Source organism: Larus michahellis, chromosome 1 (assembly GCF_964199755.1).
Source record: "Larus michahellis chromosome 1, bLarMic1.1, whole genome shotgun sequence".
NCBI lineage: Eukaryota > Metazoa > Chordata > Aves > Charadriiformes > Laridae > Larus > Larus michahellis.
Window position 1 is genome coordinate 202,762,257 of NC_133896.1, and position 25,717 is coordinate 202,787,973.

The window sequence follows — 25,717 nt, forward strand, 5'->3', positions numbered from 1 at the left end:
CCTAAGGCTTCTTCCCCCTCACATTTTATATCTGCCGCTTCCTCCCCCTTCCCACCCCAACATAGCGTTCTCACGTTTCATGATGCCAGTTTTCTTTCTCTTTCACGTGCCTTGGTTTCCATCAGGCTGGTACTGGGTATTGTTAAAATGAGAAAAGTGCAGCAGAGGAAGAGCTCGCAGGGAGAACGGAGACTGGGGTCTTCCGGCAGCCTCTCTGACCCCATGGTGGATACAGTTTTGCCTTTCAATCCAGAAGCCACTCTTGCTGCTGAGCACAATAAAGCCAGAATCCCCCCTGAAAACGAGGGCCCACAGGTGACACACAGCTGGGTTTAGCTGTTCTCCAGGTGGCTATGCCGTTACTTTTTTATGGCCAGTTTAAAAATAAAGCAAACCAGAACGTTAAATGCGTAGGTATTGGCACAAATCTGTACTTCACAATTGTAAACTGGTTTATGTTTATTACCGTAATGTCTTGCACACCAAACAGATGGAGACAATGAAGTAACTCCTGAAACTTTATTTTTAACTACGTAGAGACTTCAAGTGGGACAGTTATTGCCAGAAGTGATGATATTCTTCCCCTGCCACCACCTAAATTAGAACGTGCTATTCAAATACAGCTTCACCTTTGTTGCTGCTTTGCTATTAATTCCTTCAATTGTCTACTTAATTTTGGTAAATGTGTGTTGTTGGGTTCTCGATATCAGAATTAAAATAAAACTTTGCTAACCTCATCAGACACCTTTCTTAAAAAAAAATAAAAGTACAACATTCAGTTGTACCAAGAAATTCAGTTCCCCAAGAAAATAACTGCTACTTCTCACATGTAGGTCAGAGGCTTTGAAAAGAGGCACTGTGAAGGTGCACGATTATGAAGATGAGGGTACAGGTAAATCTGTGTAGATGCACTCAACAGAGCAGCCTGTTGTCCACTGGCTCCCCTTGGAAAAGCCTGGTGAGCACAGGCAGCTGCCCACGCAGAGTGGCATTCACAGCCTTCAACGATAGGAGGGAAACTATTTTTTGTCATACTTGTTTCCAAGGAATTAGCTGTGTTTCTGAGAAGGCTTCGAGTCATGAAAACACGTAGTGAATTTGTACTTTGTGCCACCACAGTAACATTAAGTATTATGTGACAGCAAAAGCTATCTTTTTTTCTGTAACAGGATTATTGAAAAAATCTTCAGTGTCAAGTAGATTGGCTTTCTTTATTGTGGATGTTTCATGGATGGATTTTTCTATTGGAACAGCCTGTGGTGAAATGTTATCACCATGCTACTTTTCCAGTGGCATTTAGACTGCAGAGGCATATGTGCTACAGCCTCTTGGCTGCAGTCACAGGCGCTGCGCAGCAGCAGGACATCTCAATGCCCTGCTGTCAGTATGAAGGTGACACTTGGCAGAGGAATCCCGGTGTCTCGTGCACAGGCTGATGGCTGTAGGTGAAAGTGAATACACTGCAGCTGCCCGCACCTTCATGAGAAATGAAACATTTCTAGAAATGCTGTTGCGTGAAGTTCAAGGTACTGCTTCCATTAAGATCTAATCTGCACTTCCCATTAAAAACGGTGTTGCTCTTAGCATGACGTTGCACAGTTAGCCCGCCTCTGTACCACACAATCGCCTTCACCCCTCTGCCCGTATCCCTCTGTAGCAAAGTGGGAAATACCTGATGTTGGTTTTGCCACTGTCCCTTGCTTACCTGCAGGGTGCAGTCCCACTGCCGTACAGTGAGGTGGGAAACAGGGCGGCTGGGTTTGGGTTCCAGAAGCCCCTCGTCAGCCGGTGTCAGAGCTGCTGCCTCCTTAAATGGGAGTACAGCAAAAACGAGTGGTAGTTCACACCACTACTCAGCAAAACATGTAGGATTAACTAGATCTCATGTACCCTAGTCCAGGTAGTTACGGCTGTTCCCTAATCCCCGTGAGATTAATGAGTGTTTATACTTTCTGAGCACATTCTAGCCTTTTTCCATTTTCTCCTTGCTGCTTTCATATTCATGTTCCTCCACGTGATTTCACATTTACTTGCATCTGTAGCCCTCTGCCTATTCTGACAAACACTTTCATGTAATGACTGTCTAGTAAACCAAAACTAGCATCTCAGGCTTTTCTCAACCTTCCTGAATGATACGATTTTTCCAACCTATCTTAAGTGATACTACAGAGAAGAAATTAATCTCTTTACCAAGGATATTGTTCTGTCTTTTGTGGCTCCTAATGTATTCCAGGGACAACCTCATCGAAGGAAAAGATTTTCCTGGCGCAACAAAAATTTTCTCAAATCAGCTGCAGCTGCCAGATAGTTTCAGCTTTGAATTGTTTGCATTTATTGGGCCTGGAGTTGGTTCAATGAGGCATTTCATGTCTGCCTTGTGTCAACAGTTTGTGAGCCTTGAAGCAACTCCAGTGAACCGTCCCTCCCCCCCATGCAAATTAAAGGCAAGGCTGCAGCAGCTGTAACCAGAGGGCTAGAAGCTGGAAAATGTCACACTACAGTTGAAGTGAAACTGATATAAATTGATGATGTGATGATCTCTAAAAAAACAATAAATCCAAACAAACGCAAGCTACATTTAATACTCAAGCTTTACCACATGAGTGATGTGGAGAGGGTTTATATATGGGAGGATATTTTGAAGGTTGACAAATGTTTGCGTAGATAATAGTTCTTGATGTTAAGTATTACAGTTGTTCACTAACAAATTACTATCAAACAGTTGCTCACTCTAAAACATAAACATAGCTTTTAAGAGACACCTAACTGGAAAGCTGGATCGGGAAGCAAACTGGCTCAGCTAAAATGTCTGTCACTGAAGAGGGTGAGGATTAAAAAAGGAAAATGGGCTTCTGAGTAAGATAACATGAAGTTGCTTGTAACCATAGGAAGCTTTCTGCACTTGTTGCCGTATGACGAGAAGGAGGTCGCCAACATACATCATCTGTTGATCCACTGAGGTTTTGCAGTTCTCTAACACTTTCCTTTCAGTCATCCAATTCCTGAAGCTATATGTAAGCTAAAGCATCTGTTTCTCTGGATTGGCGCAACCAATTGTGTTCCATTTACCTGATCTTCGCCTTCAACTCCCAGGAATTCCCAGAATATGCTCTAGTTACTAGAAAACCTCAAACTGACACCATGATTTATGCCTGGGGGACAAAAGAGTAGCAACAAAAAGTGAGATTTTTTTCTCCACATCATGCAAATAAATCCATGTGCTCAAGTAACTAATTTGTTGCAGATAAATTTGCATGACAGCAGTCTGTGGGCAAACAGATGAGTTTTGCTGGAGGGCAGTGTTTAGCCAGAGCTTTAATTGGTGGCCCTTCTGGGTATTTACTAAATTTAAAGGGCTGTGTGGTTTGGGATTTTTTTGCTGTTGTTGGAGTTTTTGACTGCCTTTTACTGTGAAGACTTTGCTGAAGGTACAACTTCACCCTGTCTGAAGTATGTGTGTGGAGAAAAAACCCCACAATTTAATAGTGAAACTGTAAGATCTTAGACTGCCGAAGCATCATCTAATGCAGTGCTGCTTCAGTTTTGTGGGTCTGTGTCTGCTTCCCTTTTGAGGTCTGCTGTCTTTGATTACCATTTCCCTGTTCTCAGAAGGTGAGAAGTTCTTCCGCATTAGGAGGAAGGAAATTGCTGCAAATATTTACATTCTCCATGAAACAGGTAACCACCTTTAATTGCTGGCAGCAGCTAGGCAATTAGCTGTTCTCTGAGTAGTATCAACACCTTATGACCTTCTTTGAACCCTCTTTTGAGAATCCCCTTGAGATAGAAACATCACAATTTGAGGAAACACAGATCTGAAAACAAGTAGAATTGCGGAAAAGCATCTGCACAAGAAACGCGGTTATAAACTTCAATCTGACATTGTGATGGGAATCTTTTATTGATTTCTGGAGTTCTTAAAGTTGTTTTAGGCTTTCTAAGAAGCGATACAGATTGCACTATAAAAATACTGTTATACTAGACTGAGTCATAAAGAGCACAGTCAATAATTATGCACCAAGACAAGGAGTTGTCATATGATTTAACTTGTTAATTCTGTTTAGCTCATAGTCTTTCCATTCTTCATCCAACAACACTCCAAAGGAGCGTGTGTTTCCATAGTGTAGGGACTTTATCTGCTATGGATTAAGCCCAATTTTGAGATTCTTGAAGTAGCAAATACATTGCTGCAGATGGTGTTTATTCTTTTTTGTAATGATACTGCTGTCATGATCCTTCAACTGTAAAAGATATTCTCTGCTGTTCATTCAGAGACCGACCAACTTAGGTGATTGTGTCCCCCTGAGGAGTTATGGTCATGCAAGGTATGCCTGGTTATTCCTGATTATCATTCCCTAGACTGAGTCAGCCTTCAGTCCCTTGTTCTGGAAATGCAAGCCTTTGTGTATGTGGGGTTTCTAGTTAGGGCTTGCCATCAAGTTCCTATAAGCTGCAAAGATGGAAAAGTGCTCTACCACAGACCAGCATCTTTTGCAGGTGATTGTCTGGTATGTGTAGCATAGGGAAAAATGAGCAACAATTAATAATAATAATTAATTAATTGTATAAATTAGTTGGATTTAACAGCTTTGGATTGGCTGGGACTCACCTCAGTGACCTCTGTAGCATCTAGAAGTTAAGACCTAGCCTGTTTACTCAGCTGCAGCGTACCTGAGATGAAGCCTACCCTTCACACACACTTTTTTAATGGGGAATCTCCTCTCCTAACATGGAAAAGATTTTGTCCTTTCAACTGTATGGAATACAGTTTTGTCACAAGGAACAGTTAAGCAGTTAATGATGAATGAAATCTAATACAGAATTCTTGGGACCCAAACTGTGTTTTTTCTAATTGATATTTTCTGTGCAATTAGACTTAGTCCACATCAGAAAAGTCCACTGCAGTTTTGCAATATTCTAGCATGCTTTTTCTCAAAACTTTTGTCCCCATATTTGGCAAGTTTAAAAATAGCAAACTCATAGAATATTGTTTCATGAATGACCCAAACTCAGCAAAGGTTTCCTTGCTGTAGCGTATAAATAGCCAAAGATATAACAGCCAAGAACACTGCTTGGAGTTGAGATATGCAATATAAAGGAAGGCTCTCCCAGCCCGAGAAATCATCCTTTTAACCGCTAATTTGGCACATGTATGGCAGCTATGTGATTTTTATATAAGAATATTTAGAAGCAGATTATAAGATACTCCTTAAAAATATCAACAACCAGTATTCTGCTACAGTAAGAGCTAGCATGTCTTACAGTTGCATTATCTTCTAAAATTTACTGTGAATAAGCAAGGATAAAATGTTCTGCTCTAAGGAAAAAAAAAAGTTACATTGGAATTTGCAACAAATACTTACATGAACTAAAGAAGTTCTTAATATGAATTGTCATCTCTAATGATCTGAGCGACTGAAATAACTGCAAGTAGAAAAAGAGGGTAAGACAATGTGTTTGCTGCTGTGGTGCAGTTTCCTGAGGTGGTGAAATGATGATGGGAAGCCAACACTGTTAACATGACTCTTAATATATTCTTCATTCGGATGATGGCTTGTTCTGGCTTACCAGCAACTTCATTTCTTGCTTATCTATACTGGAATTTACACTTTCGGCCTCTTTTTCTTGCTCAGGTACACAAGTGCATCCCACTGGGATAGTGACGTAATCTTCTGTGTAGACGTAACGGCCCCCAGCACACGACGATGTGCGACGGAGGATGACTGTCGGCATGTACACGGGGGTGCTGCGGAAGTGAAAATTCTCCTCACCAAAGATCCCCATGAGGCAGCCTTTGCACAGACAGTAGGCTTCAGGAATGTATTTAGGATATCTTGTGGGATCATATGAAATTCTGTAAGGAAGCAAATAATAAAGATTCACTAGTATCTCTAAAAATAGATATATTCATCTGGAAAATGTTATAATATGATTTGACCATAAACATTTATATAATGTTTTTGTTTTCTTTGCCAGGAAAAACAGCTCTAACTGTTGCTGTCTGGCTTCTTATTTGTGAAGTGTAAAGAAAAAACAGGAACAACTTATAGACTGATCAGGTCCTACAGTGCACACTGAAGTATGAAGTGACTAGCTTTCTAAAATTTGAGATTCAGGGGTTTAAGCAGACTAAGTTTTGTATTTTTGACTGAATGGGTAAATAGAACATCAAAAAGGACACTTGGGCATTTCCAAACTTTTGATCTGCCCTGAGTTCTTCAAAAATTCTTGTTAACATTATTATTGTTGAAGCTATGACATGATGTTTCAAAATTTTATAATTTAAATAAAATTAAATTGTACTATTATCTCTGCAATAGTTTTTGCTCCCTAGTATACTTGGGGTTATAAAGATCCCTTCGTCTTGAAAGCAGAACTCTGTATTTCTTTCTCTAATTCACCTGCACTGTCTCTTCCTCTGACCGGAGAAAAGTAACATTTGCACACCCACGCTGAGATAAACCACAAAGTTAATGTTTTTTCTGCCCTCTACTGCTACACTTTGAAGTACAGCATTGCCCCAAAGCTTCTCTTTTTTTGTTGTTTTGATCCTTTCTTTTTGCTTATTAATGCCCTGTCTCTGGAAATTCCTGATTAGCAAGAGCTGGAAAGCTTGTAACCTAAGTACAGCTTGGACCAACAAAGTCCCAAGTTCCAACATTCCTTGCTGGATGTTGTTGGATGCAGAAACAAAGATGTGATACTATGGTCTCAAGTCGTACAGATCCTGGCTGACTTACAGCCATTGTTTTTAGCAACAAGAGTAAAAGCTGATAAAGTCTGCTTGTTTTTTGAAATAAAAGACTAAGTACACAGTGGAGTACATGTACTGGAGTGTGTAGCCAGGCTGCTTATTGTGGTGGTGATGTACTGTTGCTTTGTTCTTTACCTGCTTTTCCTGTGTGTCATTATTCTCAAAAAGATGTTTGCACCTCCAGAAAAAGGGAATTTTTTTACTAATCCTATGCCAGCTGTCCTCTTTCTACCTGTAAGCTTCCCCCAGATCACCTTCTGCTCTCATACTGCTACAAAACTAGCCCAGCTTCAGCAGTGGCTGCATGTCCAGCGGGAAAGGGATGATGGCTCTCTCTGGCTGGAGAAGCGTTCAGCCCATAAGCACTGCCAGCCGCCTCGTGGTGCTCCTCCCGCAGAGCCCGTCCCCCCTCTTTGGGAGGATGCTGACCTCACATACATTATCAGAAGCAATTACCCACCTCTTAGCTAACAGAAAACCCTTTTCTTCCCTTTCCACCTGTTCCTCCTTTCACACTGCAGATGGTTAGACCTACGCACAGTGCACTGTAGAAGTAACAGGTTGTTACTGGCATGCAGAGAGCACGAAGACACATTGGGAAGTCACCTAGCCAAAATGCCTCCATGACGCAGGCTCAGATGTATTTGCCCATGTTTGTCCAGCCTGTTCTTAAAAACTTCCAGAGGGCATGCCCAGCCCGCCCAGAGGCTCTGTTGCAGTATTTTACCACCTCTTTACTTGGGAAGTTTTCCTAACAGTGAAGCGGAGCATTTTTTTTCTTGCAAACTAAATCAATCATTTCCCATGTTTGGATGGGAAATCACAGCAGCTGAGGCTAAAAAACTAACAGTCAAAGATTTCATATGAGAGAGAATGTTCAAGCCTGTAATGTTTACTGTGCAGTGCTGCAAAAACAGTAAAAATTCTCGCACTGGGTTTTAAACCATCCTCTACTTGGGATCAGGATAGGACCACCATACAGTAGATAAAGTGGGGCAACTACATAAGAAAAATGAACACCTTAAATACCCATCATCAATATAATTATCTATGGAGTGATACAAACGGTTTATACAATGCCACCCTTCTCACAGCAGTTTTCAAAATCACCAATTTTGAAAAACATAACGGACTTAAAGTGATTCCCAAATTGTGTTTCGCAGAATGCCATCAGGGTTTGTACCAGTTCTGTGACTATGAAAGTGTTAGCCTTTTATCTTTTCAGGTGGTCTCTCAGGTAAGGGTTCAGCTGAGGAAGAAGCAGCGTAAGTCTGCCTTGAGCTGTTACTACACAGTCACTTCTAGTCAACAAAATCTGCACTTGCCAAACAGACAGCCTGGCTCTCCTTCTTGCCTCCGCCCCTGGGTTGATGCTAATGTTCTTCTTGTCACAGGATGGATCGGGGAATTCATCCAACTGAAAAGTAACCTCATGAAAAGCTGGATTTTGGTCCTTCAGCTGTCTTGCCACATACACAGAGCCTTACATAAACAAGCCAGCACGAACAAACAGCTACAGATGAAGGCAAAAGGGAGCTGCCCTTTTCAGGAGACGCAACACCAGTTTATCAGTTAAAACAAATCTGGAATCACAGCTTTAGCCAAGCACAGACTTGCTTATTCTATCATCAAAGAAAATAGACTTTACTTTCCAATGGCCATATATCTTTTTAAGGAATTTGTTTTCCTCACTGAAAAATCTCACCAGTTCTCTCATCGCCAGACATCTGTGATGTCGCAGATATTTTTTGCAAAGCTTCTCTGTCCCGTTTATATTGCTTACTTTCCCCAGGAAATACCTTCATGTTACAGGATCTCACACCAACGTGAAATAAAATGTCTGGTAGCCAGCAGAAGGGAAGAAAGTGGAATACAGGCTTTTCTCCTGTGATACATTCCCATTTCAATCTCAAGTGTGAATAATTTCAGTGGTGGATTGTTAAACACACCATATGTCAAGTCACTGGTATTTCCTCTTCTGTATTATCTCTAGCACCTGGTTTATGATGTTACTGGAAAGCATGAACATGCTTCTGGATGCAAACATTAGAGTATTCACTAATAACAAGAGAACGCTGTCACTGGAAACGTGGTATACAAGCTTCCCCTCCAAATTCCCATGTGGCAAAAGTCAGGTACAAATGATTTTTCTGGGGAGAAGGATGGTGTGTTTTTTCTACTTTCTACAGAAAAAAACTCACTCTTGTATTGCTAAGTTTGCTGTAGATACCCCTACTCCATCATGTGAGGATTACAAGGAATCAGAGAGGATCCAAACCCAAAGATGGATGCAAAATAATAGATGTGCTTTTGCATCCGGACTGGAACTTTAAGCCTGAAGACACTAAGTAATGCCTCCTGAAATTAAACACTGAACTCAAATGTCACTAAACTTTGGAGCTATGTCTAAGGTTCTGCATCTTCAGCTCAAACATGTTAAGAAAGATCATATAATTAAAGCCTCATTTTCATCTTTCTAGCCAACCCAGCCTGATTTGGGTCTGAACTGCCAACAAACACCAGTAACCTGGCCGTATAAATGCAGTGGTGTGACCTGCTTCCTCTGTTTTCATCCATTGAACATAATCACTCTGTGCGTGTAATGAGGACATCCTCAGTTGCTGCAGTTTGATGTATGTTCACTACAAGCACTACAAGTCATGTTTTTATGTCTCCTCCTGGAAGAGGGCAAACATGTTTGATCAGGTTAATTAACTTGGTAAAAGACATATTCCAAGTTCCCACTGACTCTTTCCTCTAAGTAGTGAAAGCTGCACCTAAATGGGGTGGACACAACAGAAGCAGCTGGGAAGAGTGGTGGAGAACCAGAGAAGTGCCAACTTTCCACTGGCACCCAAGTGTCCCCTGCATCCTTGTGTCATTTGCTGTGGCCACTGCTGCAAAGGAGACAGCTCAGCCATTTTGATGAGGGTTGCCCTTGTCCCGTGAACTCAGGTTACTGGTATGTAGGCTAGCTCTGCCTAGCCAGCGCTCCTGATTTACAAATGACAGGAGCAGTGAGCTATGCTGGGCTGCTGTGTTTCCATCTGCTGGAACAAGAAGCAGGTTTGTACTGAACTGGAACTGCTAATGAAGTGTTACTAGTTCTAGGCTGCTTTTCCTTATGACCCTACGAGTGCTTTGAGAGGTCCCAGTGAAAAACAAACTTCCTGCCGTTTATGTACTAAGCCTGGAAACTCAAGAGAAAATATTCTGTCAGAAGTAAAACTCTTGCAAAGACTTAATCTGTCTTGTCCTGTACTGCTACTTTCCTATGTAGTATTTTTAATAATATTATCACTTCATAGTTTCCAAGCTTCTAAATCCAGTGGGTCAGATGCTGTGCTGGGGCAGGCGGATACAGCTGACTTCAGAAAATCACTGTTAGCACTAGGCTAACAGCTGGATGTTATCAAAAGTCTAATAAGCAGATCATCATCCCTTTACTTCACACTCTGAAATACTTACAGGATTAAGAGCTAACAACCTTTTTTTTCCCTCTTGGCAAGGCATTTATACAGCAGGTGTTCTTTTGTTCACATTATGCTTAGTTTGTTTTATATACAGGTGGTAAGTAGAGAGCTCGCATAAAATAGCCTTGTACTAACAGTGATTTTCTAAAGAGTTGTACTAACACGTACTCAAATAAAAAGGACAGCAGTTCTGCGTCCCCTTCAATTTTTTTCCTCTCAGCTGCATCTTTGGGATATGCACGCTGTGCCACATGGCAATGTTAAATCCTGGAAAATGTCTTGGATAAGGTTCTTGAAAATCATTGGAGTATTATTTAAAGGAAAGCCTTCTTGTATGATTTTTTTTTCAAAAGCACTGCAGACAAGCTTGGCTTTTACCAGTAAGGACAGACTTGCCTGTATTAGATTTATTAAGATTTTATGTAGATGAGCACTAAACCAAGGATGCTTATAAACTGAAACTGGTTTTTGAAAAGCAGAAAAAACAAGCTGGACAATGTTTCAGAGAGGGACTAGCTAAGATGGGATTTCATGATCAGATCAATGCTGACAATAAAAGTTAAATCTCTGTAAATTAACCCTTAGTAAATGCAGGGTTAGGCCCCCAAGACAGACACAGAAGCCATGAGATTTGGAAATTCAGAACCGGGAATGACTTCTTGAATACATATAAAGAATTTTTGCTAAATTCATGCAGAAGTGTGTTTGCAGAAGACTCTGAATGTATTCCTACAAACTATCTACATATGCTATTACAACCTTAAGACAACCGAGAATAAAAATAGAGCTGATGTATACAGCTGATTAACAAATGGCACCTGTGCTCTGCAGCACCATGAATGGAATCACAAATGAACATTACCTGTAAATCCACTGTTGACTTCAGTGGGATCAGATTTTTCAACTATTACTCTGAGCTTTACAATCAGCCCCTGCAAATGTTTAGGCATGCATTTAAAATTAATCCTTTTTCTAATGGCTCTTGTCCAAGAGCAACTTGTGTGTACGTTTCTGGAGCAGAGCTTGCATTGGTAAAGATTCACCATGCTTATGGCTTCTGTGAAGTTTAACCAGCAGTACCCATCCTGTGCTGTCAGTGAGATCTGTAGGTCATTAGACAACCTGTGTCATTAATTCTTGTGAAGCAACTGCAAACCATAGCAGTAGCCAAGGACCATGGCTGGTGCCAGCATCTCCTTGTACAAGCAGGTTTTCTGGATTTCATTTACTGTCCGGGTAATACTGCTAAAAAGGACAAGCAGCTCCTGGATAGATGTCACAAACTGGCACACAATCAGCCTGATGATTTCAAGGCATGATGATTTCATGGCAGAGTTTCTGCTGCTGGCTCTATTTTTAAAAAAATCTGGATAATTCTTAGACAAACTTCCTGAAGTGCTGAGCAAATCCAGTATGCTCAAGATTTCACTCAACTCAACTGACTTCAGGGAACTCTGCTGTCTCTTTATAGCTCTGCAAAGAGCGATTTGTGTGATTAAACTTTGTGCCCTGAGTTATATACTGATCTCCTGTGGCCATCAGGATGGAATTTCAGTATCAGGCTGATGCACTAATATTTTTTCCCCTAACTTTTGCCTCAAATACCAACTGTTGGTTGCTGCCAGCAGCAGGATCGTGGAGCAGATGGATCTGTGGTGCAATCCATGTGCAACTCCTGTATCTCTAGGTTGTAGCAAGCCAAAAATGATGTAAGTCTTGATTTTTGTATAACCAAATTAAAGACCAAGTAATAGAAAATAAATAGTAAGCACAGAACAAAGACAAGGAAACAAGCCACGCAAGGATTATCTGTACTCTGAGCCAATCAAACCTAGTTCTTCCACACTGAAGAGAATGACACACTTGGATATATGCGATGCAGTAGGGTGAATGTTATACATAGATCTCTAAGTAATATATTTGATTCTTTCTCACAAACGCTGATATGAAAAAATTTCAGTTGACTTGAACTGCGTGGTCACGTGAGCAGAATTACAAGAAGCAGCGTTAAACAGCTGGGAACAGGTGCCTAGGGAGATATGCAGGGGAAGGTAAGTAGAGCCAGACTTAATATCTTTATTATTAATGACCTGGAATAGGGAGTATAAACAGCATGTTAATGAAATCTGCAGATGGTAACAATGGGAACTGCTGCAACACCAATGAAGACGGAGAAACAGCATGAGGTATCTCAGACATTAAAATGCAGGTCAAAAAGAAAAAAGACCCTTTGTGCACAGAGCAGAAATCAATTGCACTTTAACTCTTTAGGGGCAGAAAAGAAGTTGGACAGCAATATCTCTGTGAGACGTGCTGAAATGGGGCAGGAATCTTGATTCAAGTTTCAAATTGTGAAATTCAAGCTTTGAGGGGTGTCCTATCAGGGTGTACAAGGGGGGCTGCCTACAGTGAATTAATTTCTGGGCATTCATTACTAGAACTCTAGTGAGTCAAAGGCAGTTCACGACACAGCAACAAATCTTGGCAAGAGGAGCAAAGGGGAGCAACTCATGAGGAAAGATTAAAAGAATTAAACATAAGTAGGCTTGTCAAGAAAATTCTGTGTTACAGGAAAGAGCTGTATGCAGTTTTTCAGAATAACACCCCTGCCATGAAGAAGAAATTGTTGGGATCGTGAGTGCAACTGGTTAACTGTGGACAAGATGTAAAGTGCCATTACTTGGAATGTTTAATGGAGAGAGCTGCATGTCCTTTTCAAAGCTCTAATGGGATCTGGGAGCTTGCTTCCAGGGTGAACAGGTGAACACCACAGATCAGAACAGATCTTCATAATGCTTTTATCTGGCTTCAAAATCTATGAAACAGCAGGTTGTAATAGCAAATACACATTACTAGTCATAATGAGCAATTTTATATTTTTATTTTAAATTTATTTCATTACACATCTTGCAATGTCTGTTGCCGTCTCATTACACACTAATAATACAGTAAAAATGGGATTGAGAAAAAAAGCTGTAAATGAGATCGGTTAACTAGACTGTACTCAGACCTCTGCACCCTAGAGAAACAATCTCCACCTAAAGAAAATATTAGATTCTGCCTTTGACGGTGTAATTTTTTTTTACACTATCTTTTAAAATTTCTAGCTTGGAGATGTCATCAAGTTACTTGTATGTGAATGGTTAGTGGTCCATTTGAAAACATTTTGATGAAAAGTACAGTGTATTTGCAGTTTCTTAGTAAACTTTTTGTAAGCCAGGCCCTAAATAGCAGCTGGTTCTCTGCTAAGAAGTAAGCCTATACAGAGCTCCAACTGAAAATAAGTACTTGCCCAATGGGATGTGAGCACGGAGGGCACTGTTTTTGGATCAGAAGACCAATTTTCTGATAGCACTAGTATTTGGCAAAACCAACATAAAAAATACCTGAGCCTAATGGTAGGTGTTCCGTTCAGCATACTTGCTTTTTGCACACTTAGGTAGCTTAAAAAATCCTCAGTCTGCTCACAGAAAATGTATTACTAAAAATAATTTTCTAAAAATACTTTGTTTATGAAAGGCTCATTGAGCAAATAAACCATTTTTCTCTCAGTAGGATTACTTCTTAAACTAAAAGCGGGCAAAAACCATGCCACAAAATGAATGTTTACTGGAGATCACTAACAAGGAGATATTTAAGTTTAATGAATACACAGTAACTGCATCAAGGTATGTATGAAGGATAATGTACAGAAAGAAGCAAGAAAGTCAGTTCCTTTTAAGTTTGTGCATGTTTTAGTTTCCCGTTGTCTGCAGTGTCTTAACGGAAAGCTGAAAACAGAGAAGCCAATTCTGTCAGTCTTATTCAGACAAAGCTACCAGAAGCCTCGATAGCAAGAATATGGTTTTGGTGTTCTAGATCAGTGGTTTCCAAGCTTTTCCAGAGCTCCCTACAGAAGTGCGGACCCTTGTTTTGTGTATTAACCAGGCTAAAACCAGATTTACTTTACCTAGTTATTTGTATGCCCCCTTAAAAATAGTCTGTCAGCTCCTGTTCCGCCTCAAGGGAGGGGGGTTTGCAAAGCGTGGGTTGAAAACGCAGATGTAGAAAATGGCAGTACTCATTCCATGTCTACGCTCCTGCAGCAAACTGGACAGCAAGCCCTTGGGAGTACTTGTATCAGGGTACGTGAAGATGTGGCTCTGCTGGTATGTAACCAGAACACACGCTGTACTCTCACATATTTTAGAGACCAGCAATCACAGTGTCCGGAGCCACATCTCAGGCAAAGCATCTGAGCCCCCGTGGGGCTGCTACAAAGTCACGGGGGGCTTTCTGGGTGATGGTCCTTTGCTGAGGGTCTTCTGAGTGAACTTCACGTGTGACAGTTTCCCAAAGTGACTTTCTGAGGGTCAGTCTGTGTGTGTGAGCTCCATCTCACAGCCTGCTCCACCTCAGTAATTTTTCATTCCCCTTTCTGCCCATTAGACACACACCTCACCCAGGGGTGGGTTTTTTTCTAACATATTTACTTCATATCTGCCTACTTAGACGTCTACTTTTAACACCTTTCCGTCAGGTGTTTCCGCGGGGTGCCGCGGACATCCCCTCAGGACCGGCGCCTCCGGCACCCGCCTCACAGGGGAAGGCGGCAACACCCCCGGGCAGGGACAGGGGGTGGCACAGGGGGTCCCGCCACAAGGGAACCGTCTCTCTTCAGCCGCCCGGCACCCTGCCACCGCTTCGCCCCTTGGAGTCCCCCCTTCTCCCGCCTTCTCCCCCTCCGGTGCCCCGGACTCACCTGTAGGCCCAGGGCGAGGCGCTGCGCAGGTTGACCGGCAGCCGGAACCTCTTGTCGCCGGCCGGCCGGCCCCCGGCGGGGCAGCTGGCGTTGTGCTGGCGGCCCGTCGGCTCGGGCTGCAGGGTGTGGTGGAACGCGCTGAGCATGCCCGCCGCCAGCCGCCCGTACAGCTGCTCCAGCAGCTCCTCGGGCCGTTCGCCGCAGGTCCGGGTCCGCGCCGGCCGCTTGGGCGCCTTGACGGCCTCCGGGCGGAGCGGGAGCAGCGCCGCGCACAGCAGCGCCGCCAGCACCTGCAACCACGCCGCCGTCAGCGGGGCTGGGACCGGCCGCGCCCCCCCACACACACCCCCCTACACCCGCCGCGCCCCGGATCCCCCCGGTCGGGGCGCTGCCCTGCCCGGTCCCCGTGCCGCAGCCCCTTACCCTGCCTCGCTGCATGGCGGTCGGGCTGCCGGAGGGAGCCGAGGAGAGCGGCGGGCTGCGGAGCCGCGCCGTGCCACTGGCTCTCTCGGCGGAGGAGCTGTTGGAAAAGTGCCCCGCTCCTCACTGCATCTCCCCTGGCCTCACATGCCAGGAACATTTTAGGCGCTCACGAAGGAGGCGAGCGCTCCGCGCCGGGAGCTGGCCCCTACCCCGCTCGGCACGGCCGCGCCATCCTGCCCCGCTGCCCCCCGGGGACAGCCTCGCAGGCACCGGTGGGGTGGGTCCACCACCAGCCGCTGTCCTGCCCCGCGGCCCGGACGGAGCGGCCTGCCCGACCCTGCCTGCAGGCCCGGGAGGGTGTTGAAGTCCCTGGCGGGCTGCGGGTGCGCCCCTCGCCCTCTTCGGCTGTGTAAGGAGCCAAGCGCTCCCTTCCATGGCAGCTGTGGTGTGGAAATGAAGCAGTGTCTTCTCAGGCCCACTGGGCCCCGGAGCCTTGAGTGGGACCCACCAGGCTAGGGCAGGAGATTGAGCCAGGGTGGTTTTGGCCCAGTCGGAGCCAAGGTGTGAAGGCTGATGGGGAAAAATGTGGGGATTTACAGTTGAAAATAGCACAACTCTGGGTATGGAACTGCAGCTGAGGAGGGGATTACAGACCCATAGAATTGCCTAGGTTGAAAGGGACCTTTCAGATCATTGAGTCCAACCATCAACATAACACTGACAGAAATCATCACTAAACCATGTCACTAAACACCACGTCTCTCTGCCTTTTAAATAGCTCCAGAGATGGCAATTCCGCCACTTCCCTGGGTAGCCTGTTCCAGGGCTTGATAATCCTTTCAATGAAGACATTTTTCCTAATATCCAATCTAAACCTCCCCTGGCACGACTTGAAGCCATTTCCTCTTGTCCAGTCCTCTTGAATTGCTGCAGTCCGGACTCTTTCCATCACTTTGGAGCAATTGGCACTGTCCCTCGTAGGAGTCTGGGATCTCCGACATGCCCAGCTCCAGGGCAGCACCTCTGGTTTGTTTCTTCAGAAACAGCCCCGCTGTGTAGATCCTCCAGCAGACACTGAGGGGGTTGAGGTCCCCCGTGAGGACCAGGGATGGTGAACGTGAGGCTGCTTTGAGCTGTTTGTATGAGGCCTCATCCATCTGTTCTTCCTACTGAGGTGGCCTACAGCAGAGATCTACTGCAACGTCACAGTCCACTGACTGAAAAGGAAGCCTACGTCAGAAGGTGAGAAACTTGCATCATACATATCTAAATGAGACTGAGGTGAATCTCACCTCTAATGACTTCTCCCCCCACTCTGTGCTGGTTTACTGGTGCTTTTAACAGACACATTATGCCATAGAATCTAGGCTGGAAGGGACCTTTAAAATCATCATGTCCAACGTATTCAGGGTCTCTGGCACAACCCACAAAAATAAGCATCTGTAGTCCTCCAGGTCATAAAAGATGTGCTCCACTGAAATGATTTGCATTAAAAATGGCCTTTAGAACTTATCACTTGAATCAGATGTTTGGTGTGTGATGATTAAGCCCTGCACGTCTATTGAGGCATTTAGTGTAAGAATAGTCAAATATTAATGTATTGATCAGGAATAAGGGAAAATAGGTTCATAAGTCATACAAGAACTGTGAAACCCCAGCATGGTACCACAGAAATACAAGCTGTCCGTTTGTATTTCTGATGTCCAAACTGTTCCAGACTATACTGGAATTGAAACAGAATCACCCAGCATTTTTAATGTGATGAAGTGACTTGATTTCATGGTTTCTGAAAAGTGACTGAGTTCAGTTAAAGTGTGATTTTTAGTGGTTTTAGTACCTTATGCATCACCAGTCAGTATCACTCATGAGTGGTATCTTAACCTGGAACTGTATGGGATTTGAATCAGGTTTCAGCTCTGAGGAAGGACTTTGTTTCAAATTGAATTAAAAATTCTCCTTTGCAGTCATATCCTCAGGCAGGAGGCTGGGGCAAAGCAGCTGCCCATTTAGCCCAGTTCTGGCACACCCCCTGGGCTCTACCCTGCACCTGGCCTTGTGTTACTTCAACACCTTCGAGTGATATGCGTGGCAACGTGACTAATATTTATCATGACAGATGTCTTTATACTACTTTCCCTGTGATAAACCAGTATCTTTTCTCAACACTTTCTGAATAACATGAGGCTGTCACACTTGACTTTTATGTGCTTCCTTTATATACATTGACATTTCTGGGAGAGGTCTGCCTCAAAAAATGAGAGCAGGAGAGGAAACAACAGCACAGACATTAAATTGCCAGTGAGTTTAAGGCTTTGAGTCTTATCTAGAAAATATTCTAATTCTGTAGATTAGTTTAATAGTATTATCTGATTAGCAATCTCATTGATTCAAATAATAATAAGAGGAATAATCACAGAAGGGCGGCAAATTAGATTCCATTACACGGGAACTGAAAGAGTGCTATGCCAGCTCTCAAGGCATAGTCTATCCCAGAGACATCTGAATCATAAAAATTCAGTTTATATTCTTCAGCAAAACATAGATTCTACCATGACTTCTGAGAAGTTACTAAGATTATTAAGGTAACAGTATCGTTGTCATTAACTTTGATTTATAATTTGCTGAGAATTTGAGGGTTTTTAAAAAAATCTATATCATGAAATATTAGAAAAAATCTTTAGTAATGAAAAGCCTGTCCCGGATTTGATGCAATATATGATAATATTTCAATCAATACATTCAGAATAGCAGAATAGCCATATGCACCTTTATGTGAATCTATAGGGAATTCCATGGCTCATGGCTGTGAGCAATAATGTCTCCCCGGAGCCTTCTCTTCTCCAGGCTGAACAACCCCAACACTCAGCCTGTCCTCATAGGAGAGGTGCTCCAGCCATCTGATCATCTTCATGATCCTCCTCTGGACTCGCTACAGCAGGCCATGTCCTTCTGATGTTGAGAGCTCCAGAGCTGGACGCAGTACTCCAGGTGGGGTCTCACGGAAGTGGAGTAGGAGGGTAGAATCACCTCCCTCAACCTGATGGCCCCACTTCTTTTGATGCAGCCCAGGATACAGTTGACTTTCTAGGCTGTGAGCAGACATTGCTGGCTCACGTTGAGCTTCTCATGCACCAACACCCCCACGTCCTTCTCGTCAGGGCTGCTCTCAATCCATTCTCTGCCCAGCCTGTCTTTGTGCTTGGGATTGCCCCAACCCAGGTGTGGGACTTTGCACTTGGCCACGTCGAACTTCATGAGGTTCACATGGGCCCACCTTTCAAGCCTGTCCAGGTCCCTCTGGATGGCATCCCTTCCCTCTAGCATGTTGACTACATTACACAGCTTGGAGTCGTTGGCAAACTTGCTGAGGGTGCACTCAATCCCACTGTCCGTGTTGCCAACAAAGATGTTAAACAACACTGGTCCCAATACTGGCCCCTGAGGAATGCCACTTGTCACTGGTTGTCACTTGGACATCGAACCATTGACCACGACTCTCTGAGTGCTGTCATCCAGCCAATTCCTTATCCACTGAGTGGTCCATCCGCCAAATCCCTGTTGCTCCAATTCAGCGACAAGGATGTCATGCAGGACAGTGTCAAATGCTTTGCACAAGTCCAGGTAGGTGATGTCAGTTGCTCTTCCCTTATCCACCAACGCTGTAATGCTGTCATAGAAGGCTACCAAATTTGTCGAGCACAATTTGCCCTTGGTGAAGCCATGTTGGCTGTCACCAGTCATCTCCTTATTTTCCACGTGCCTTGGCTCAGTTTCCAGGAGGATCTGCTCCATGATCATGCTGGGCACTGAGGTGAGACTGACAGGCCTGTAGTTCCTTTTTTCCCTTTTTAAAAATGGGGATTATGTTTCCTCTTTGCCAGTCAGCAGGAACTTCACTGGATTGCCACGACTTCTCAAGTATGATGGATAGTGGCTTGGCAACTTCATCTGCCAGTTCCCTCAGGACCCACAGATGAATCTCATCAGGTCCCATGGACTTGTGAATGTTCAGGTTCCTTAGATGGTCTCGAACCTGGTCTTCTCCTACAGTGGGTAGTTCCTCATTCTCCAAGTCCCTGCCTTTGTCTTCTCCAACTTGGGTGGTGTAGCTAGAGCACTTGTCAGTGAAAACTGAGGCAAACTCAGCCTTCTCCATATCCCAGGTGATGAGGTCTCCCATTTCCTTCCAGAGAGGGCCCAAATTTTCCTTAGTCTTTCTTTTATCACTGACATACCTTTTCTTGTTGCCTTTGATGTTCCTGGCCAGATTTAATTCTATCTGGGCTTTAGCTTTCCTCACCTGATCTCTGGCTGCTCAGACAATTTCTCTAAATACCTTCTAGGCTACCTGTCTTTGCTTCCTTTTTGAGTTTGAGTTTGTCCAGGAGCTCCTTGTTCATCCAGGCAGGCCTCCTGGCTTTTTTGCCCAACGTGCTCTTTGTTGGGATGCAACGCACCTGAGCTTGGAGGAGGTGATCCTTGAATATTAACCAGCTTGCTTGGGTCCCTCTTCCCTTGTGGGCTTTATCCCATGGTACTTGCATTTAGCTCATGCAGTGTTTCCACTCCTGCAGTTACTGAGGCCTACCACAGCACTGAGGGCATCCTACATGGCAGCAGGGAACACAACGCACATTGCACCTAAGCTAAATGCCAACCAAGCTATCTCTAGCACGGGGGCAAGGGTCATCACATCAACATAACACAATTATTGTTGTAATTATTTTAGACATAGCACCTCACTGGCATGGCCACACTTCCTTCAAGACCTGAGCTTCCTGAATCATGCAGGTGTGTTCACTTACCAATAGCTTGAGGCCTTCCAATACATGTTGACATAGCATTTTGGACATGCACGTGGCTTCTTTCTCTTGAAGAGACTCCAGTTATATTAGTCCCCATCAGGGATCACTCTCCAGCCTTGAGTCCAGGTGGCATGTCACATCTTGTATTCCCTCTCACAGATGGTTACACATCAGCTCCTCTGCTCCAGGCCTGCCATGGCCATGTTGCGATTCTAGTAGAGACGTAACCATAGTTAACATGGTTTTGAAGGAGATGAACCTGGGCTAAATAATTTTGACTGTCAGCAGGACTTACTATTCCAGTGTTGGAGCTGGATCATATGGCTTTCTGTCAGTTCAGAACAAGCTCAACTGTGCTTGAAAAATAACATGCAAATACATCATAACCCAGAGCATTGTATATTCAGATCCCCGTGCTATAGGAGACAACATGTCCCAGAACTTCCTGGGAGTTTGTGCAGGAGTGGAACAAAAGTGCAATTCTGTTTGTAAAACACAGAATTTTACATAACATACAGTTAGGCATCTGGGCAAACCAAACCAAGAAACTGCTGCTGATTAAAATCTCTCTGATGTCCATAGGAGTGTTTCTACAAAGTCGTGAACCATATCCCAAATTATTAGTAATTCATACCACTTTATCATGGACATGTCTATGCAATTGCAATGTTTGATTAGATGTACTCAAATACATTAGATGTACCCAAATGGTTTTGTGTTAGAAGACCATGACAGTATCTTGCCTGTCATCTTCTTTGCGCAGTTTCACAGGTTTATCAATGCTCCTTGCCATGGTCCCAAATACTTTCTCCCACTGTGATTAGTCAGATGCCTCATTCTGCTCCAGTCTGTAGCTGAAAAGGCTCCCTCCTGTCTGGCATGTTGCATCCTGGAAGCCCAGGTTTTCCAAGACTGTAAGCCTGACAGATATCCCAGAACGTGTCATCCCGTAACCAGAGCAGTAGATAAGGCAGCACTGAAGAACAGGCAAGAGAAAGCTGGGTCTCAAGTGTGACCATAAGGTTAAGCCATCTGCCTGAGTCCTTCTCTGAGAATTGTTCAGCTCGATTGCCTTTCCATCTCCCCTCCTTTGTCTTTAGCTGATTGATATTTCATTGAAAATATTAAAAATATACACCGTTGTATTGGGTGTCAGTGCCAAGGTTTCGGCAGTGGTGGGGCTGCAGGGCTAGCTGCGGTCAAAAGAGGTCAGGGCTCCCCAGTGCCAGAGAAGACAGAAAGTTCCTGCTGGCTCTACAACAGACCCAGCATATACCCAGCTGACGACAGTACACAGACTCTGTGTGACAGGTGTGCGCTGTCTTTGGGTTACTGTCAAGGAGTGGAAAAAAGTAAAATGGTAGAGTCTGTAGGGAAACTGGGGATTCACCAGAGACAAATGAGGCAACGCACTTCTGTATTTCTCATTCTAAAAGACACAGGTGGTCTCCCTCAGTTAAAAGTTGAACAGAGTCAAAAAGCCAAAGACTGCTCTGGCTTGGCATGTTAGTGTTCAGAGTGGTATCCGAGTTCTTTAGCTACCTAAGCCATCCATTCTTTCCCTTTCTGTCCCTACCTGCAGCAGATGAGGTCATCTTTTTTCCCTTTCTGTCCTGCTGCTGAGAGAGAACTGCAGCATGGGAAAGACTTCCAGAAATAAGACAGGTGGCATCCACTTCCTTTTCACACTCTTTTCCGGCCTCTAGAAGAATCGGGCCCTAGAGCTTACTGTGTCTGTCGTCTTTGGTGAGCTTCTCAGGATGTTCCGTAACTGCGCTGAATGTGCTCTGCGTATACCACCAAGCGGAAGCTGGGGCAGTCCTAGACTGAGCGCTGCACCACTCTATCATGGGAAACACGTTATGTATAAAGCAGTTCATTAACGGTACCATAAAACCCACAGGACAACATTCCTACAACTGTGCCATTACGGAAGTATTTCTGACCACTTGCAGAGACATCTAATGAGACTGAACAGTTATTTTTAAAACCTGAAAAGAGCATTTCATGAAGATATGAAGAGAACTTTCCAGTGTCACTAGTTGGGAAACAGTCTAAGCACCAACACTGAGAATGAGCGGAATGAGCGTTGGAAATTTTAGAAGACTGAATCCTTGCATTTCAAAGTGTAATAGCCAAAGTCTAAATATTAAACCAAACTCACACCAATGTTTTAAAAACAAGTCCCTGCCACCCCAGTGTACTAGTTTTGCAAGTATTTATTAGGAAATTCTGAACACCCGACTAATATTTTTATGTCCAAAAAGTGATATAAATCAGGAACCCCATGTTCCCATTTAACATGTCTCAATGACTTCACATCAGACTTGTTCCGTTCATAAGCAAAATGATGATTTCTGTAACTAACATCTTTGCACCAAGGCAGTAGAAAGCTTCCTTTGTGTAGTTAGTGCCACAATCCTCAATGTAAGATTCACGGAATCACAGAATTTCAGAGTTGGAAGGGACCTCTAGAGATCATCTAGTCCAACTCCCCTGCTAAAGCAGGATTGCCTAGAGCACATCCCTCAGTACTGCATCCAGGCGGGTCTTGAAAGTCTCCAGAGAAGGGAACTCCACAACCTCCCTGGGCAGCCTGTTCCAGTGCTCTGTCACCCTCACTGTGAAGAAGTTTTTTCTCATATTTGATCGGAACTTCCTATGTTCCAGCTTGTGCCCGTTACCCCTTGTCCTGTTACTGGGATCCACTGAAAAGAGCCTGGCTCCATCCTCCTTAAACCCACCCTTTAGATACTTATAAACATTAATAAGGTCTCCCCTCAGCCTTCTCTTCTCCAGGCTAAAGAGTCCCAGCTCTCTCAGCCTTTCCTCACAAGGGAGATGCTCCGATCCCTCAGTCATCTTTGTTGCCCTGTGCTGGACTCTCTCCAGCAGTTCCCTGTCTCTCTTGAATTGGGGAGCCCAGAACTGGACACAGTATTCCAGTTGTGGCCTCACCAGTGCAGAGTAGAAGGGGAGAATGACCTCCCTTAACCTGCTGGCCACACTCTTCCCTATGCAGCCCAGAATTCCATTGGCCTTCTTGGCTACAAGGGCACATTGTTGGCTCATGGATAATTTACTGTCTACCAAGACCCCCAGATCCTTTTCTTCAGAGCCGCTTTCCAGCAGGTCCACCCCTAGCCTATACTGGTGCCTGACATTTTTCCTCCCCAGGTGCAGGACCCTACACTTCTCCTTGTTGAACCTCATTAGGTTCTCTGCCCAGCTCTCCAGCCTGTCTAGGTCATGCTGGATGGCAGCACGGCCCTCTGGGGTGTCAGCCACCCCACCCAGTTTGGTATCATCAGGAACTTGCTGATGATACACTCTGTCCCCTCGTCCAGGTCATTGATGAATATGTTAAACAATACTGGTCCAAGTATTGACCCTTGGGGGACACCACTGGTTACAGGCCTCCAACTCAACCCTGCTCCATTAATCACAACCCTCTGAGTCCTGTCACACAGCCAGCTCTCAATCCACCTCACTGTCCCCTCATCTAGTCCACACTTCCTCAGTTTCCTAAGGAGGATGTTATGAGAGACAGTGTCAAAAGCCTTGCTGAAGTCAAGGTAGATGACATCTGCTGCTCTGCCCTCATCTAGCCAACCAGTTATAACATCATAGAAGGCTATGAGGTTGGTCAAGCATCATTTACCCTTGGTAAATCCATGTTGACCACTTCCAATAACTTCCTTCTCCTGAACGTGCTTGGATATGACATCCAGAACGAGTCTCTCCATTACCTTCCCAGGGACGGAGGTGAGACTAACCGGTCTGCAGTTCCCTGGGTCCTCCTTCCTGCCCTTTTTGAAGACTGGAGTGATATTGGCCTTCCTCCAGGCCTCAGGCACCTCTCCTGTTCTCCATGACCTTTCAAAGGTGATGGAGACTGGCCAAGCAATAACATCTGCCAGCTCTCTCAGCACTCGCAGGTGCATCTCGTCAGGGCCCATGGACTTATGGATGTCCAATTTGGCCAAGTGGTCTCTAACCTGATCTTCCTCTACTGGGGAAAACTCTTCCTCTCTCCAGACCTTCCCTCTTGCCTCCAGGGCCTGGGATTCATGAGGGACAGCTTTAGCAGTGAAGACTGAAGCAAAGAAGGCATTCAGTAGCTCTGCCTTCTCTATGTCTTCCACCACTAGGGCACCCATCTCATTCGTTAGTGGGCCTACATTTTCCCTAGTCTTCCTTTTTCTATTGATATACTGAAAGAATCTCTTCTTGTTATCCTTAACTGTGGTGGCCAAGATGAGTTCTGCTTGAGCTTTGGCCCTTCTAATTTTTGCCCTGCATAGCTTCACTACACCTTGGTATTTTTCATAAGCAGCCAACCCTCTTTTCCAAAGATCATAAACTTTCCTTTTTTTCCTGAGGTCCAGCCAAAGCTCTCTATTTTGCCAGGCTGGTCTTCTTCCCTGTCTGCTTGTTTTTTGGGACTTGGGGATGGCCTTCTCCTGTGCCTTTAAGAGTTCCTCCTTGAAGTAAGACCAGCCTCCCTGGGCACCTTCGCCCTTCAGCACTGTCATGCAAGGGACACTCTCAACCATGCTCCCAAGCAGGCCAAAGTTCATCCTTCGGAAATCTAAGGCGGCAGTTCTGCTGGCTCCCTGCCTTGCTTCACCAAGAATCGAAAATTCTATCATTTCATGATCACTCTGCCCAAGATGACCTCCAATCTTTACATCCTCTACAAGACCTTCTCTTGTAGGGGGTCCAGTAGGGCACTTTCCCTAGTTGGCTCCCTCACCAGCTGTGGTAGGAAATTGTCTTCCACACACTCCAGGAACCTCCGGGACTATTCCTTCTCTGCTGTGTTATATATTTCCAGCAGACGTCTGGGAAGTTGAAGTCCCTCACAGGAACAAGGGCAGGCAATCGCAAGACCTCTGCCAGCTGCTTACAGAATATTTCATCGGCCTCTACATCCTGGTTAGGGGGGTCTATAACAAAATCCCACCACGATGTCTGGCTTATTGGCCTTCCCCTTGATTCTTATTCATAAACACTCAACACTGTCATCATGCACATTGTTAAGTTCTTGGCATTCAAAACTGTCCCTGACATAGAGCGCCACCCCGCCACCTCTCCTTCCTTGCCTATCCCTTCTGAAGAGTTGGTAGCCATCAATCGCCGCACTCCAGTTGTGCGTGTCTTCCCACCATGTTTCTGTGATGGCAACTATATCATAGTTTCCCTGCTGTACAATGGCCTCTGACTCTTCCTGTTTGTTGCCCATGCTGCGTACACTAGTGTAGATGCACTTCAGCTGGGCTAATTGCCTTGCCACTTTATTGGGGGGGACAAGCCCTTATTCACACCTGACCGTGCTCAGACATTTCTGCAGTTGCCAACCCATCACTACTCCTCATGTCTTTGCTAGCACACAGGTCATCATCTCTCACCTTCACTGCGACAACAGGCTGCAAGACCTTACTAGCGCTTTTACCTACCAGCACTGGCATGCTGCTCCCAGGCACCACTTTAGTAACTCTGGTTACATCCCCATCCCCCT

General features: G+C 44.5%; 1 protein-coding gene across 2 annotated transcripts; it reads right to left on the minus strand.

The window, feature by feature from the left end:
• Positions 1-734: 734 nt before the first annotated feature.
• Positions 735-20,965, minus strand: IL17D (interleukin 17D). 2 transcript variants are annotated; one of them, XM_074569503.1, is made up of 4 exons: positions 20,900-20,965; positions 20,197-20,408; positions 14,969-15,258; positions 735-5,854 (listed from the first exon to the last, which is right to left on the minus strand). In XM_074569503.1, the coding sequence occupies exons 2-4, from the start codon at positions 20,242-20,244 to the stop codon at positions 5,539-5,541; spliced, it is 654 nt and encodes a 217-aa protein (XP_074425604.1). In that variant the 5' UTR covers positions 20,245-20,408; positions 20,900-20,965; the 3' UTR covers positions 735-5,538. The 2 variants fall into 2 exon arrangements, with proteins under 2 accessions (XP_074425604.1, XP_074425614.1); XM_074569513.1 differs by lacking the exons at positions 20,197-20,408; positions 20,900-20,965 and adding an exon at positions 15,392-15,631.
• Between the last annotated feature and the right edge of the window lie 4,752 nt (positions 20,966-25,717).

Excerpts from the sequence above, each read along its gene's own strand:
- IL17D (XM_074569503.1), bottom strand. The coding sequence starts at position 20,244 with ATGTCCAAAATGCTATGTCAACATGTATTGGAAGGCCTCAAGCTATTG. Across the intron at positions 15,259-20,196 it reads TGGAAGGCCTCAAGCTATTG|GTGCTGGCGGCGCTGCTGTG; the intron begins GTAAGTGAACAC and ends GCGTGGTTGCAG. Across the intron at positions 5,855-14,968 it reads GCCTCGCCCTGGGCCTACAG|AATTTCATATGATCCCACAA; the intron begins GTGAGTCCGGGG and ends GCTTCCTTACAG.